The sequence below is a fragment of the Protopterus annectens genome, chromosome 2.part1 (assembly GCF_019279795.1).
Source record: "Protopterus annectens isolate FY-2018-M chromosome 2.part1, PAN1.0, whole genome shotgun sequence".
Classification (NCBI taxonomy): Eukaryota; Metazoa; Chordata; order Ceratodontiformes; family Protopteridae; genus Protopterus; species Protopterus annectens.
The window spans coordinates 1998185372-1998202547 of record NC_056729.1 but is presented as its reverse complement, the minus strand read 5'-3'; the positions used below and the strand labels follow the sequence as shown (position 1 = coordinate 1998202547).

The 17176-nt window shown below is 36.8% G+C and overlaps 1 protein-coding gene across 1 annotated transcript in view; it reads right to left on the bottom strand.

The window, feature by feature from the left end:
- Nucleotides 1-17176, bottom strand: part of BMP5 (bone morphogenetic protein 5) — a 657822-nt gene that overhangs the window by 226385 nt on the left and 414261 nt on the right. Inside the window, exon 3 of the mRNA XM_044063369.1 lies at nt 1355-1503. Coding sequence (XP_043919304.1) covers nt 1355-1503 — 149 coding nt within the window. The remainder of the gene's footprint in view (nt 1-1354; nt 1504-17176) is intronic.

Below are 17176 nucleotides of genomic sequence, written 5' to 3'. Positions count from 1 at the left end.
CTTCACTATCACGGATTAATATCAGAGTACAGACAAAGAGAAAGGGATCAGGGAATCCTAAGTGAAAGACTTGCTCTGGTAGAGTTTTTAGCTGAATCTAGAACAGAAGCTGCTTTTAAAAAAGGGATTATTTGTTGGGCATATAAAATATTACATGATAAGGAATCAAAGAGAGGAGGTTTGAAAAGATTGGAAAGAAGAGACTGGATAAACAATTGACAAGGAACAATGGGTGGACATATATATATGGCTCCAACTATACATCAAAGTCTAGAAGATTTCGGATTTTTTGCTTGGAAGTGTTTGTATAGGCATGTTATACCCCAAGCTGACTGGGAATAAAGAGGTATGTTTTGAGAGTAAAATGAGTTGGCAGATATTAAAAATTCCCTACAAAGTACTCTGGCAGAAATATTGGATGAGCAATTGGATATAACTAAGGTAATGATTTGCCTATATATATTAGGCCATGTTAACTTTAATTCTGGTGGTGACAAAAAAGCACTTACTAGAAAATGAAAACAAAGTCTAAACTAACTGTATTTGAAGTAGTAAATATTTTAACAGAGATAAAAGAACTGAAAGTATGATTTTTTGAAAAGAATAGGTGCAAATTATATAGAAAAAAAATTGAAATTGTGGTAACAATACATGCAGAATAATCTTTTGGAGGAGGAGTGAGGTTTAAAGTACTGCAGGAACTGAACAATTTATGTAATGCTGGATTGATGATAATTGTATAAAAAAATGTATGTGATACATATACTGTTTGTAACTGTGAACATGTTAAAATGGTTTGTTTTCTTTTATATATATTTATGTTTGCCTATGTCTTGAGTGAGAATTCAATAAACACGTTAAAGAAAAAGGTATAATCTTTTTCAGAAACATCAATTGTTATCTATGTATGGTCACACTAGTAATGGAAACAGATATGTGTTTTTTCTATTTAAAAAAATGAATGAATGAATGCTATAAGTTGCTATTCACAACTTTAGGGGTTTCTGCATTGCAGTTCTGCATTTAACCATGTGATACCACATTGACAACCTCAGTTATCATCTGGCATTTGGCTTAGAGTTTTAACAAGCTGTTTCTTGTGGTCCAGTGGTGCAAGGTTTGATTCCCTCCACCTCCATTGCCTAACTGTGTGACTCTGAGCAAGTCAGTTAACCAGACATCACTCTCAGACTGATTCTGAAAGAAGATCCATGGAGATCAGTGCTCTACTCCGGAACACAGATACAAATAAAATAAAATAAATAAAAACACATTTTCTTTTTTGAAAACAACATCCTAACAAGTTATTTGCATTCTGAACATGAAATTTAGCAATGCGCTTCAACTCACTTACCATCTAAAGTTTCAATGCAAAACTGTAGCCCAAGATTGTACTGTGGATTTATGACCCAGTGATTGCTAGTAGCTGTGATATCGAATACCAGCCATCCTCCATCAGAGGCCCCGACAATCCTTGTGTCCAAAAGAAAAAGATCTGCATCCCTGTGAGACAGAAGAAGAAATATTAGATGTATTATTCATGTAAAGAATCAATAAGCCTTAGCTGTAAGTGCATAGGTAGCCATGTTAACAATACACAAATGCCTTTCACTGAAACTTATGCTGTAAATAATGTGTGCAAAAACTGTGCAAAAAGGAAAGAAATCCCCAGAATGACAGATACTTATAGCTGCAATGTACAAAGTCTGTAGTAATAATATTCAAAGAGAAGAAGTGACAGTATCTCTAGATAAGAAAAATCATGTTATCAGCATAGTATTTAAAGGCAAACTACAGCTATTAAATAATTCCATGTTGTTATAAATAGTGCCAAAGGCTAGCTGCTGTTCTTCAATAAATATAAATGTGCTATGTGATGCAAATTAATTTAATGGTAGGTGTTCTGTTAAAAGCTTGTATAAGATTTTCTATAAACATAAATAAAATCACAAAGAACTAAAAGCAAAACATAATTAATAAATTGAAAACTATAACTTATGAACTGTTCATGACTGAAACCATATTTATAACTTTAATACATATGCTATTTCAACAAATTCCTGTTATTAAATAACAGGAATACATAATACATTGAATATGTAGCCATAAAAGGTTCTAGTTTAGTGTAATGTGCTACACCTCTTTTAATTCTTAAAAGGAAGTTAGGAATGAAAGTAAACTTTTCTTTTCCACATTCCTGGATCTATTAAAAGCATTTGATACAGTCTGTCATATTACATTACCACAAATATTACTCTCTTTCAGTTTTTCCATCTGTACCCCAACATGCTTTCCCATAACCACTGGTAACCCTCAGGGTTCAATCCTGTCTCCTCTCCTCTCCTCTTCAATAAACAGCCTTCATACTGCAGTGAAGCAAGGCTCCCTGGTTCGGTATGCAAATGGCTCTAGTTTAATCTGCTCAGCTCCACACGTCATCACTGCAAATTATTACACTACAATCCTACACCTTTGATGAATCTTTTTTGAATCTAATCTTCCCCTGAACCCAAGCAAAACAAAAAATCTAATTTTCAGCCCAAAACAGTAATCAATATTGTCCAGATTGCTCAGGGGTGATCTGTGTCTCGCTTACAAGGCAATCTCGGACCCTGCCCTACTAAGGATGCTCCATATCCGTAAGTTGAACTCCTCACGCATTACCCACTCAAAAAGCCTGAATCTAATATGCTACACCAACAAAACCTGCTGGAGAGACAGGTTTGTCTTCCAGAGGCTGCCCCATCTCTGGAATACCCTTCCCATGCTCGTCAAACAGAGCACCTCGCTGACCCTCTTCAAGTGCAACCTTGATGAGTGCATGGGAAACCACAAATTTGTCCCATCATTGACAGGAGTGACAGGTGCTGACTGAGGTCTCTTTTTTTGAGGATAAATTCTTAGCTAGTCTTGGAAGGGCCCCAGGGCCATTAGCCTATAAACCTCCTATGATCCTGTGATTCTATGGTACTCCCCATCACCCAAATAAATGTCCTGCACATAATGCAGTAATGCTATAGTACTCCCCATTTAGATCTCTCTGTTCTATCAGCACACATCTTGCCTAAGTCCATAGACCAAACAATAAACACAGTGAAGCAATATATTCCTCATATTTATCCAAATGTTGGCATACTCTCCAAGAAGACCTAAGACAAATCATAGATCTAAAATCATAGATCTAAAATACTTCAAAACAAACCTTAGGACCCACGTCTTCGATTCCATGCTTGTGCCACTCTTCACCTGGCTAAATTTTGCTACAACTCTGTCCACCTGTCCTTGATCTGTGGTGCCCTTTTGATCTTCTTGCATAATCTAAGACTTTGGGCTTTTATCAAAAGACCAAATAGTTTAGTCACACGTAGAAATTCTTGCCAAACAATCAGCTATCTAGTAGTAATGCTCCATACATTCTATTGCACCTGTCTATTAACCATGTGGAAGTTCTTAACATTATCATTGCTACAGTAAAACTGAAATGTAACAGTGGAATATGATTTCCAAGATCTATCCCTTCTGTTTTCCTTTCCTTTTATATACTCATTTTTCTATCTTGTAAGTGACAGCTAACATTTTGCTGACTTTCCATGTATTGTACTGTGCTCTTTTGTATTGTATTTTACTGTATTGTATTATTTTAATTTGTATTGTATTCAGTTGTATTTATTGACATATTGTATGATTTGTTAATTGTGGAGCTTTTCTCCCCAGGCCTCCGCTGAAAAGAGTTCTATAATGACCTAGTCAGGCTTTTCCAGTAAACAAAATAATAATAAACAATAAATACATTTATAGACAGATATAACTGAAGTTCTAGTTTAGCCTATGAGCCTGTAGGCACAAAAAATATTAACAGCGGTATTCACAGTCACTTGCGCAAATGTGATAGGGGGTATTCCTGATGCTTCTAAATGAGTGTAGCAAAGGCACAATTCATACAGGCCATTTATGTTAATGTGTAAGGCATGAAAAATAATAAGATGCAAATGATAAATGTTGTAAACTGTAGTAGCTAATGAGGCAGTTCATAGTTTGACATCACTGTAGTATGCATATCCATTGATTGTTAAATGCAGTGCTTCACCTGGAGTTGCAGTCCACAAACTTGTTTGTCCAAGTATGCACAAGCATACACATACATGAATTACCTTAATAATAATAATAATTAATGAATTATTACCTGACACACAAATTAATTATTTCTCACAGCAACCCCTTCATTAGTTTATATTAAGTATGCACAAGCACTAAAATGACACAGCAAATTATCTTACCCAATGATCACTTCAGTAATCTGAACATATACGCACAAGCACTTCCCTGACACACAAATGAATTATTTCCCCCAGGGAAACCTTCAGTAACATACCTTAGTATGCACGGGTACTAAAATAAAACATTCACCTAAGCAACCCCTTCAGTAACATGTCTAGGTATGCACTAACATCAAAATTAAACATTTACCCAAGCAACCCCTTCAGTAACATGTCTAGGTATGCACAGGTACTAAAATAAAACATTTACCCAAGCAACCCCTCCAGTAACACGTCTAGGTATGCACTAACATCAAAATTAAACATTTACCCAAGCAACCCCTTCAGTAACATGTCTAGGTATGCAAAAGCATCAACTCAGCTCCCATCGCATTTCCGTATACTGACTGAAACCTGCTGCTTTCTGGCATAATGTCAGGGTCATTTATATACTGTGCATGCAAATGGGTTCAGTATAGATTCATGTCATTGAATCAAACTCATGCACATACATTTAATCCCCCTTAACAGCTTAGTAGCCTTCCCACTACCGCTTACGCATTAATCACATTAAACATTTCCAACAGGGGCTGTGTGTTTACAAAAAGTCCTTCGTATTTCTGTAGTCATACTGACAGTCCAGGATTTGCATAACCTTGTGTATCCATTCTTCATGGATCACCACAACAAAATGAGAACCCCCAAACTATAATATACCACCCTTATCCTTCAGTTGACCTGTGAAAATGTGCATGCAGTACACAATGCTTGCCAAACTTGTAAAAGTTGAGAGTCTTTCTCACAACTTGGTTAACATTTTTGGGGTACAGTGTTATAGTGTCCACAGAAGCTAATACTGAGACTAAGGAGGACATGCAAATTTGTGACATCAAATATTACAATTGATTTCATAATGACCATATTATCAGGACATTTTTGTTGTAAAAGTCTTACACCCATGTCCAATAATCTGTTATTTGTGTACAATTAGAATGGATATGTTTCCCTGGTGTTGTACATCTACACCTCTGTAAACCTATCTCAGCGTTCTCACTGGAGATCCCAGAAAACAACCTTGTTTAAAGATTTCTTATCTACTTTTTGTGGATACCTTAAAACTTTATAATTTATCAGTTGAAGTGTTGAAAGTACAACTATAAATGGCTAAAACTTTCTCAGATGATACAAGAATGACATTTGGTCTTGATAAATGTGTGAAAGCAACATTTAAAACAGGAAAGCTGCAGCACCAAGAAAATGTCTACTTTGATATGTACCTAACCTGGCACATCCAATGGTTTTAATATCCATAGAGGTTACACACTGGGAAAATACAGGGCATAAGTAACAAGTCCTACTCAGACCACCTCAAAGACCTATCCCTGTATTCTGTCTCCTGCAGGCTGTTGAGGGGAGATCTATATTTGGCATACAGAGCATTGTCAGACCCCATTCTGATGGACCTCCTACACATCCACAAAACAAATAGCACCAGACCTACACATTCTAAAGACTTGCCTATGATATGAATAGGACCTGCTGGAGAGACAGGTATGTATCCGAGGCACTACTCCTTCCCCTTAACAGACTCCCCATCCATGTGAAGCAGAGTTCCTTCCTATCCTAATTCAAGTGAACTTGGACAATTGGGTAGGCAACAGGAAATTCATCCCTGGTTTGGCACCGATGTGTCTAACAGACATTGCAATTCTGTAAATGGTTTATCTCCCAGGCCACTGCTTGTAAATGTTTCATCTCCCAGGCCCCTGCTTATACTTATCAAGGGCAAAATAATTTGTCAAAGATTTGGGATGCACAGTTAAGCTTAAAAATGCCCTTGAGGTCTTTAGCCTAGTGCACACCTATGAACCTTTTAACCTATGAAAGTTTAATAATGGCAGCCCAGGTCTGTGGACTACATACATGTTGGTTTAAAAAATCCATTGAAAGCCATTGAAAGGTGGAAGACATGGACAAATGCAGGTTATGTAAAAAATAAGTGGAAACAGTCACACATCTTGTTGTTGGATATGATACACTCATGTCACTGGGTATATACACTAAAAGGCAATATGTCAAGAATGTTGAATTGAGTATTGTGAAAACACTACAATATAGAAGTAGCTGAGAAGCATTGGAAACATGAACCACAGTGCAGTACAGAGAATTATGAAGTGTATATCACATGGGATCACCTGTTACCAACAGTTCAAAAATAGATGTGAGGAACCCAGAGATAGCAGTCCATGAAAAATGACAATAGTAGCATTGATCAATGAAACTGCTACGCACATTGATTACAGTGTCTTACATACACAGAGACACAAAGTCATACAATATCAGCATTTGCAAGCAGAAATGGAAACAATATGGAAAAAAAGATACCCAGACAGTTCTAGTAGAAGTAGTAGTAGTAGTAGTAGTAGTAGTAGTAATAGGATAAATGGGTTTAATAAAATAGAATTTACAGTGGTACTTACATATGTTACCAAAACATGAAACCCAGTATGAATTACAGAAGGAAACAATTTGGGCACATTGCAAGTGCTGAAAAAAACACTATTGGCTAATATCAAAGACTGAAACCAAACTAATTTCATGAACTCTGTAGTAAAGGGGTCCATTCCCATCATGGTATTAGAAACCCAAAGTACTTGGGGAAATTAAACTGGCAGAGCCTGTCTTGTGTCAGAATAAGTATGACTAGGTTAGTAGCCTCTTTTCAGGGGATATCTGAGGTGACATTTATAGTACTAGGAGAAACTTGGCCAGGGCATACCTATTCATTGTTGTTGTGAGTGGGACCCATTTTGGATGAGAACTTCCTGTCTCAATTCCAGGTGAAGAGGTGGCCCAGAGAAATAAGGAGGCAAATGGAGAGAGAAGGAGATAAGGGAGTGGTGAGATAAATGGTGGAGAAAGCCAATATCAACACTAGAGAATGTATGCAGGATTCTGAGATGTTTCAAAGAAATCTGTTTGATGAAGATGAGTTGGCAAATGGTGACTATATAATTAAAAGGGGTTGGGAGGGTGGCCTAATGGTAAAGGTGTTTGCCTTACAAACACAAGGTGCAGGGTTTGAGTCTCACATGGGATAATTGGCTAGGCTTAAAAAGGCTCACAAGGGCAGTTAGCTTAGTACTAATCTATGAACCTATGAAAATGAAACCTATGAACCTATGAAAACCCTTCAGTTGGTAAGGTTGTGGAACGATTTACTTAAAGAAATGGATATGCAGAGTGAGCCAAAAAAAAGAAGACGTTTCAGGGGTGGTGGGGCATTATGCAGAAAATACAAAACGAGGATGCAGAGACAATGCTGAAGAATAGGGGTGATATGGAAAAGAAAACATATACAGTAAAATAATGTACAAGAGGAGTAGCAGAACAGAAAAAGGCAGAAGAAAAAGAAAAATAGAAGTACATGGTAATTCAAAGTAAGGAAGACAAAGAAATGGACAAGTATGATGTGAGGGACAATTGAATACCTGCTATGGGTGTAAAAGCATATGAGGTAAGAGCATGTATTCTTATTAACAGAGACATTTTCTGACATTATATCTGAGACTGTTTTTTTTCAATGGAAACTTTCCTTGGAGAATATGAACAAAATTTAACAGGGAAACAAAAACAAAAATGTGTACAATTTTAAACACAGGTGGAAAGAAGGACTTTGAAAGAACATTTGAAAACTTTATCCAAAGAAGTACTGGACATTGAAAAAAGTTTATGATAAAAGGGGTTTATCGGCTGGTGGATGGGATTGTAATATTATGTTAAAATAGAAAGAGAAAAAATTATACATATGCTAAGCATGATACAGGTTCAAGGGAATAGGGATGTTGTAGAATACGGGGGATAACCTAAAACATGTTTTTTTGTGGAAAAGAAGGGCATTTAATAAGTAATTGTGATAAAAGAAAATGTTATATTTGTGGGTAAGTGGGACATGTTGCAAAAAATGCAAACTGAAATGTTCTAGATGGACATTTATGGATGTATTGTAAAAATGAAAATAAGAGTAAGGAAAAATGAAAAGATACAGAAGAAAATTAGCAAAGAGAAGAAATTTTAGAAGTAGTTGAAATAGAAGAAAATTATATGAAAAATAATAAAGATGACATAGAAGAATGTTCTAGAATAAGTGATGAGGAAGACATAAATTGTAAGACAGAAAAAGGAAAAAAATAATTCTATTGGTAAAAGGATAAAAGACAGAAAACGACAATGTAAAGGTACAAGTACAAAAGAAAAAAAGATAAGAAATGGATGAAAACGAATATATACCGCTGATGGCTGGGGGTTGGTATAATGTTGTTTGATTTACAGACACAAGGTACAAGATTTGACTTTCATCTTTGGGAGGGAAACTGACTAGGCTTAGAATGGATCATTAAGGCAACTAGCCTAGTAATTAGCTATGAGCCTGTAACCATGAAGTTAACGGATATGACATTTTTAGAGTGCTTTCCGTAAATGTGAATAGTATTACGAATATATTAAGCAGAATATGGATTTAGGAGTAGTGTAATACATGTAGATGTAATTATATTAGAAGTCATAAGATTTTTAACAAATGAAGAAAAATTATACACAGGGAAACTGTAGGGAGGAAAGATAAAGTGAAATTTGGGAACTGAGACATGTTCAGGAATATTAATATTCTTTTGAAATACAGTAAAGATAGATGTATCTTTAGCAAAAAGCAAGAAGATTAACCACTGTAGACTTAAAATGTAAAGAACAGTTTATAGAATTGTAACACTATATTTTTATACTAATTGTAAAGAAAGAGAACACTTATTTCATCATATATTAGACTATGTAGTGATAAATATGAATATTATAATAACAGGAAACGTTAATGATTTAAGAGGCAAGTGTGAAAAGAAAGTAAATTATACAAGAAAAATGTTAGAAGTTATAAGATGTGGTAAATTAAAACTTTGGGAAAAAATCATGAACTTACAAATTGGGAATATATAGAACTGAAACAGATTATTTTACAGTAGGTTTAGTTTAGTTATTGGAAAAGGAGAGATAGTTGAAACAGGATTTTCTGATCATCTTGCAATTTGGCTAAAGATAAAGAAAACAATGAAATATAAATATTGCAAAGGAATAAAAAGGATAAATGAGAATGTATGGAATGAAGAAGGAAAGAGATTAGTAATACAGTCATGGGAAGATCATATTACTATGAGAACATTTTATAAAAATTTGTCTGAATGGTGGATGCTATGTCAAGAATCTCAATGGCAACACTCAGATCTGCTCTGAGTTACAGCACAATGGCACTAAATATGCAGACCCAACTGATATTGTCAACATCCTGGCAGATAGGTTCAGTGCTAACTTTACCCCCCCTCTCACCCCCTAAAGAACCCATCTCTATACCGGAAGAATGCAAAGTTCCTGTAATCACGGCTGCACAGGTAAAAACCACACTCTCCAAAGCCAAGAACACAGCATTCATGGGACCAGACAACATCTCAGGCTGTGTTCTATACGAACTACAGAGCGAACTGGCACCCCAACTAAGTACCATGTTCAATCATAGCCTCACCTCAGGCTTTGTGCCTGCTGAATGGCGCACAGCAACGGTTATCCCACTCCACAAGGGGGGGGAGCCACCACGGACCCCGGAAACTACTGTCCCATTAGCTTGACGAGCCTGGTCTGCACGGCCATGGAATGTATCATCATGGAACTTATAAACAAAGACATTGGTAATCTCCAAACTCTGGATCCCACCCAGTTCGGGTTTGTAAAAGGCAGATCATGCCTCCTAAACCTGACAGACTTCTTCGAAGCAGTCACCAAAGCCGTAGACAAGGGTAAAGTGGTTCACACAGCCTATCTAGATCTTGCCAAGGCTTTTGACACCATCCCCCACTCTGGAATTATAGATAAACCCACTAAACTAGGTATAAATCCCTATGTCACAAGATGGGTTGCCAACTGGCTCACTGACAGAACCCACACTGTGAAAGTAGCAGACTCCAAATCAGACTTCAGACCAGTGACAAGTGGAGTACCACAGGGTTCAGTCCTGGGTCCTCTCCTGTTTGGTATCTACTTCTCTGAAGTACAGGCTAACACACAAGGTCTTTGGTTAATGAAGTTCACAGATGACTGCAAACTAGGAGCCATAATCGAAACTCCTAATGATGTGGACATGCTACAAAAGGGCCTCACTGACACAGATGCCTGGTGTCAAAGCCATGGCCTCAAGCTCAATGCCAAAAAGTGCATTGTCATCCCCTTTGGTAAAAACTCTGTACCTATGAACTACAACATAGGCGGTAGTATACTTAACACCGAAGGTGTGATAAGAGACCTTGGGACACAGGTGAACAGTAGTCTCTCCTTTGATAATCACATTGTCACAGTAGTCAGGAAATCCTTCTTTGTGGCACAACTCATCACAAAAGGTTTCTCATCCAGAAAAAAAGAGGTAATTGTTCCCCTCTACTCATCACTCATTAGACCCATTATAGAGTACAATGCCCCTTTTGGTATGTACCTCACAAGACATCTACAACAACTGGAAAGGCTGCAGAAATATCTCACAAAGAGGATTACCGGCCCCAAACAGATGCCCTATGCAGACCGTCTCAGAAAACTCCAGCTTTACTCCATCGCATATCGCCTAATCAGAGGTGATCTCTGCCTAACATACAAAGCTATGTCAAACCCAGAGCTGTTGGACATGCTCCACTTAAAGAAATCCCAATCCCTCCAAGCTACACGCTCTAGGGACCTAAACCTTGTCACCACAATAAACAGAACATGGCGGAGGGATAGATTCCTGTCCCAGAGACTTCCCATACTCTGGAATAAACTACCTATCTATATCAAACAAAGCTCCTCATTAGCACTCTTCAAGAAAAATTTTGATGATTGGATGGGAAATAGGAAATTCACCCCGGGGATCACCTCTGTGGCTCTGCTCGACAGTGGCACAGGAAAATAATTTCCTTGGGTGGCAAAAGCCAGGGTACCTTTTTGGCTGGGCTTGTATAATCCCCAGGGTCAATAGCCTGGTACCTACCTATGAACCTATGATGTTTAAGGAAAATATAAAAAATGTTTTTACAGTGGTGATATGTGAGAACAGTAGAGAAAGAAAATATATGCATTGGAAGATTTAGAACATAATGATAGAAAGTGATTTAACAAAGAATAAGAATTATATTAAGGAAAGCAGCAAAAATAAAGTATTGCTATTTAAGCAAATATATTTTTACAAGGAAAAAGAGTAGAAGTATTGAATTACTTAGGCAGATTACCAAAGGAAGATAGTGTAATGACAGAAATAAATGCAAAAGGAGAACTAGAAAGAACTCAGGAAAGCTTTATAAAAATGTAAGGGATTGGCAAAAATATTTTTAAAAATTTTAATGAATGGTTAGATGAAAGTTTAATGTACAATGAATTAAATAGTATAATAATTAAATTTGTATGGAAGAAGGAAGATAGAAAATATCAAAAAACTGGAGACCAATAGGACTGAATAACAATGATTATAAGATCTTTGTAAAAATAATACAAATGGTATTTGAAATTAAAATGGAAAAGTATTATTGAATATAGCGTACATGGTATAAAGGGAAAGGGTTGTCAAGAATTATTAATGATAAATAAATTGTGGATGATATTGTGAATAGAAAAGTAGAAGCAAAAAATCACGATAGGAGACCTTAATAAGTCATTTGATACAATTGGATAAGAAATATTATGGGTAATTATGGAGGAATATAATATAAGTGAGAACGATGGGAAATGATGGATGTCAGTGAATAGTAATAATCAGGTAAAACTACTTGTAAATGGCTGGCTAAGCCAAGAGGTGCATATGAAGAGTGATATAAGAGAGGGATGCCCGATGAGTTGCATACCCTTTGCATTAGTTATGAATGTGATAACATGTAAAATAAATTACAAAATGAAGGAGGTAGGGTATATAACATCTGAAGGTTAAGAATTCCAGTTCTGTTAAAATATGCAGGTGACGTTAAATTGCACAAATGAGTGTCTAAAGGTGATATAAATGGCTTTAAATAAAGAGGAAAGTAAATGTTTAGGTGATATAGTAAAGATAGGGGGCATATTTTACAATGAATGAAATTTCTATGTTAGGTATAACATTTGGAAATAATGATATCTGTGGAAGTTAATAGGAAAAACAATAGAAGAAATAAAAAAGCCTGTCTTTTATGGAAAACATAAATTATCATTCAGTAAAAAATGTGTATTTGATAAATTCAGTACTGATAGGAAAATAGCATACTTAGCAAGTGCATGTTTATGTTGTCAACAGTATTTGAAAAGGAATCACTGCAGATATTTTTATATGTGGTTCTAGATTAAACCCAGTAAAAAGGGGAGTTCTGTATATAAATAAAGAGAAAGGAGGTTTAGGGTTAATTACCTAGTGGTATATGCTGCTTCATTAAATCTGTACAAAGTGTTAAAGTGGATAAATGAAGAGGCTGAGAGATTAGTAGTGAAACTATATAAATATATGTATGATAAATTTTGGGGTATGGTGAAAACAGTAAAAGATAAAAGGGGTAAATAAAGGAAGCACTCAGGTTTATGTTGTATGAGTGAATGCAGGGAATAGGTGCCGGATTTTAGGTATTTTTTTATTTTTACTAGGGCGCATTGGAATGGTTCACCCATGGTGTGTTGCAAGGCAAGCTTAGACTCTACCAAATAGCTCTATAACTTTTTTTTTATTTATATAATGCTTCATTACAGCTATGGGTCCAATAGCTTCTTAACCAGTAAATATAATAGAGTATATTTTGATATTTCCTATCTACACGTTTTAAATTTAGTCATAAGGCAGTAGTTTTAGACCATTCTGAAATGTTATATATTTAAGGCTGCCGTGTTAATATTCAGTTTTTCTGTTTTAGTTACCCTCCCCCAAATTAAGATCCTTTTGTTTAAAACCTAACAACTAGTTTGGGATTCTGTTGTTCTGGTTACTGCCCTGGAAACAAGCAAAGCTTTGTTGGAGTTAGCCAAGCGTCTCTGTAATTAATTATGTACCCAAAAGTTTTACTATTGTATTGAGCCTGAGAAGTTAACATTTTTATTTTTATTTAAACTTTTGCTGACCAGTTTAATTTCACTGGCCATATGTCTCTTTTCAGGAGAGTCCCAAGGTGTTATTCATACTGACTCAGGGAAATTCAGCCAGGGCACTAGGGTACTTCCCCTTCTCTTTTTGATAAGTGGTCTTAGATCTTTTTATATCCACCTGAGTTACCACCAACTCAGGCAGATGGGACTTCAGTTTAAAGTCTCATCTGAAGGACGTAATAACTGATGCTCCATGGCATCTTCCTGATCATTAAAAGAATGAGACAACTTTCTATTCTTTCCTATGGTGTTCTGCGTAGGACAATGGTTTCTCTTGTCATTGGTCTATACCAGGTGAATTTTCCTCAGTACTGCCAATAGATATGCCATCTTAACAGGAATGTGTATGCTATTAATGGCACTCTGGAGAATACCTGAATTACTTTTGTGAAGTCAGCCTGTGTCCCCTTAAGTTCTTCCAAAATTTATATCATAACAGCCAGGCTGGTTGAGTTAATATAATCTATATACTTAATTTGGTCCAGCCTTTAAAGAAACCTGACTGCAGTACAACAAAAACATCTACAAGTTATTCCATAATATTAACAAAACATCGACTCAATGTTATTAACCAATAACATAACTAAGTGTGCAGATAACTTAAAATGCATTGGCCACATTCTAATGCAAGTACAGCAAACAGACTAAGAAATTGCCATAACCTCTTTACCATACACAGTACCAAATCATACAGTTTTTGATGCAAAACGTCTGCCATTTTGTGCATTTTATTTTTTTGATAAGGACAGCTTCCCAAATTTATCCTCAGAACTGAAATCTCCTGCCATGATGCAATGAAAAATTAACCTCACAATGTCTCACTATCAAAATATAGGCTGTGCAATGCATCAGTAGGAGGTTCTTACTTCCAAGAGGGGTAAGTTGTCAACCACATCTTGTAGGTAGAACATCCTGCATTGAAAATTAACATGTGAAGACACAGTATGAAACCACAATATAAGTAAGAAGCTATTCTTCTAAAGATTAAGTTGTTTTCCTAAAAAGAATGCTTTGTACTCATATGTAAATTATTAACCAATACCTACCATGACATCATTTTGTGGGTGTGGTTATTGAGAAAAGCAGAGCAAGCAGTGGAAGTAAATAATCAAACAGCAGATTATGATCTTTCCTTTTTGACAAAATCATATTCAGTTTTAACAAGATGATTATGGCTGGAATAGAAATTCATTGTAAAGTAAAGAGTTTTCAGAAAGTAAGCAAGTCAATTGAAACAAGTTAAATTTTACATAACTAGATAACACTTTTTAAGCGGTCATAGTCTCCAGACCTGTTAAGCTGAGTAATGCTAGAGGAATGGAAAGACCCAAAATGGGGTAACAACATTATGTTACTACTCTAAACATGAGGCTTTAAAATTATTGTTTTAACCTGCTTGGGCAATCATTGTTTGGGCCGTAAACCTTAACAATATCAGGACTTTCCACTGCCAACAGCTGAAAGAAAATCAAGCCAAATATATACCGTGACCCTTGCTTGACTGTGTGACTGCCAAGCAACTATGGTGGTCTCTGCACAACTAGCCATACTTTACATCAGTGATGAACTAGACAAACTTACAGCCATGGTCATAAGGATTTTTGATGACGTATTCAAGTTAACAGGTAAGACGAGAAACCAAAAAAGAACTAATAGAACAATACAGGGTGGTGGTAAAATGTATAAAATGAAATCTGTAACACACATGGCAATTGCAATCACAACAGCAACTGCTTAGTGATCACAGCACTGAACTTCAAGCCATCTTGGGAAAAGTGGACAATCTGGAGAACAAATGCAGACAGAACAACCTACAGCTAGTAGGCCTTCCAGAAGGTATTGAAAGGGGTGACCCATATCAATTCTTGGAATCACAGTTAAGCACATCATTCAATCTGCCTCAAGCCCAACCACTCACAATAGAAACAGCACATTGACAATTGTGCCCATGCAGGCCACATTCTGCTCCAGTGACACAAATCGTTATGAGATTTCTGAACTTCATGGAGAGGTATAGAGGGCTAAAGGTGGCTAAAGAAAGTCACCATCTCCTGCTACTGGACCACAAGATGCATTTATTCCAAGACTTCCCCTAGATGGCATCTCATAAACATCCTGGATTAATTGCTACATTTCTCACACTTTAGTAGAGTTTCAAAGCTGAACTGTTTCCACTGCTGCTGTAGTACTTAATTAAATTGTGTCTGTTAGTTTTACAGGACAATAGTATCTATGCTGTGTGGTTTCCCTGGACTTGAGCTAGAAAACCAGCATTTTTACATTGATAGTTTTCTGACTGCATACTTGTAGCGGAAGTATGCTATAGCAAACCTATCTGAGTTGGAGGCTGCTGGCTGAAAGCTTTTTGTGTGTTTTTTTAATTGGGCTGTAGGTCTCACAGTTGAAAAACTTGTTTTTTTTCTGATTCTATGTAAGCCCAGTGATTGAGCTAGGATGCTCTCTGCACAGCATCAGTTAGCAGTGCCCTGTACAGATGCAAACACTTTCAAGTTAAAATTTCCCTTAGAATAGCTATCTATGCAACCTTCCCCAGGCTCCCCACTGCTCTAGTACCATCTGAGTTGTGCACAGAGCAACATTGCCTTGTTAGATAGCTGCAGTTCACACTGAGTATAGCACCCGTTCCTCATCAGTGTGCTTTCATCCCAGTCCAGTTAAATCTCCCCACTCTTTTCCTTGGTTAAACTCACAGCAAGAAAACTGAAACCACGGATATGCACTTTCCTGTTATCTCTGTGGCTAGCCTGGTGGACATGGGCATCCTGAGGCAATGTAACAATTGTCTCATGTATACTGGCAACCACTTAGACCTGAAACAAACAAACACAGTATGCGAGAGATGTAGCTACATGATAAAATTGAGACATGACTCAGATACTGAAATTTCAAATGACAGGCTGTCAGTACATGCACATCATTTCCCTCACTAAATAAGGTTTTCACACATAAACTCACATATGCGAAGGTACTCACAAATAACTTACCAAAATCTCAGAGGCCTCAAGTACACTGCCCTCAACAACCACATGCAAATAAAACCAAGTCAACATCAACCATTACACATAAAATTACACATCACAGTGTCTCCACAAGCAATCCCTTAAGATGAAACACCACACATTCAACCATCTTTGTCATAGGCAACTCCATTGTAAGACACAAGAACACCTGCCTCACCAGGTTGGAAAAAGACAGGGTTACAGTTAGTTGCCTGTCAGGGCAGATCAGTCAGGCACTCAGGTCACTCAACCACAAGTACCAGTATAACTCAGTCATAGTCTATGTAGGCATGAACAACCTGGGACATACCTCCCTGGACTATAGAAAGAGAGATATGCTGGACCTCTCTGAATATGTGTTGCAGGCAGGTATGTGCCTTGCCCTTGCATTGAGCAGCATTCTACTCTCACCAGTAATGACACCACAATACAAACAGAAAATTATTAACTTCAGTAATTGGTTTAGCTACTGGTGTCATTCCAAGAGGATCCAGTTTTTGTCAGCCTGGTGCAACATTATCAATAGACCACACTGCTTTGCTACAGATAGTCTGCACCTACCAACACTAGGCTTTGGAATACTGGCAAAGGCATTAGCCACCCCATAGCACCTTTTTTTTAGGCAGTGCCAAACCAACAGACCTACCAACATAAATTCTTCTAATGCCAAGCTGAAGATACTACTGCTCAGTGTTAGGATTCTTTACAAGAAGCTGCACCCCCTGGAAGTTCTCCTTGCCC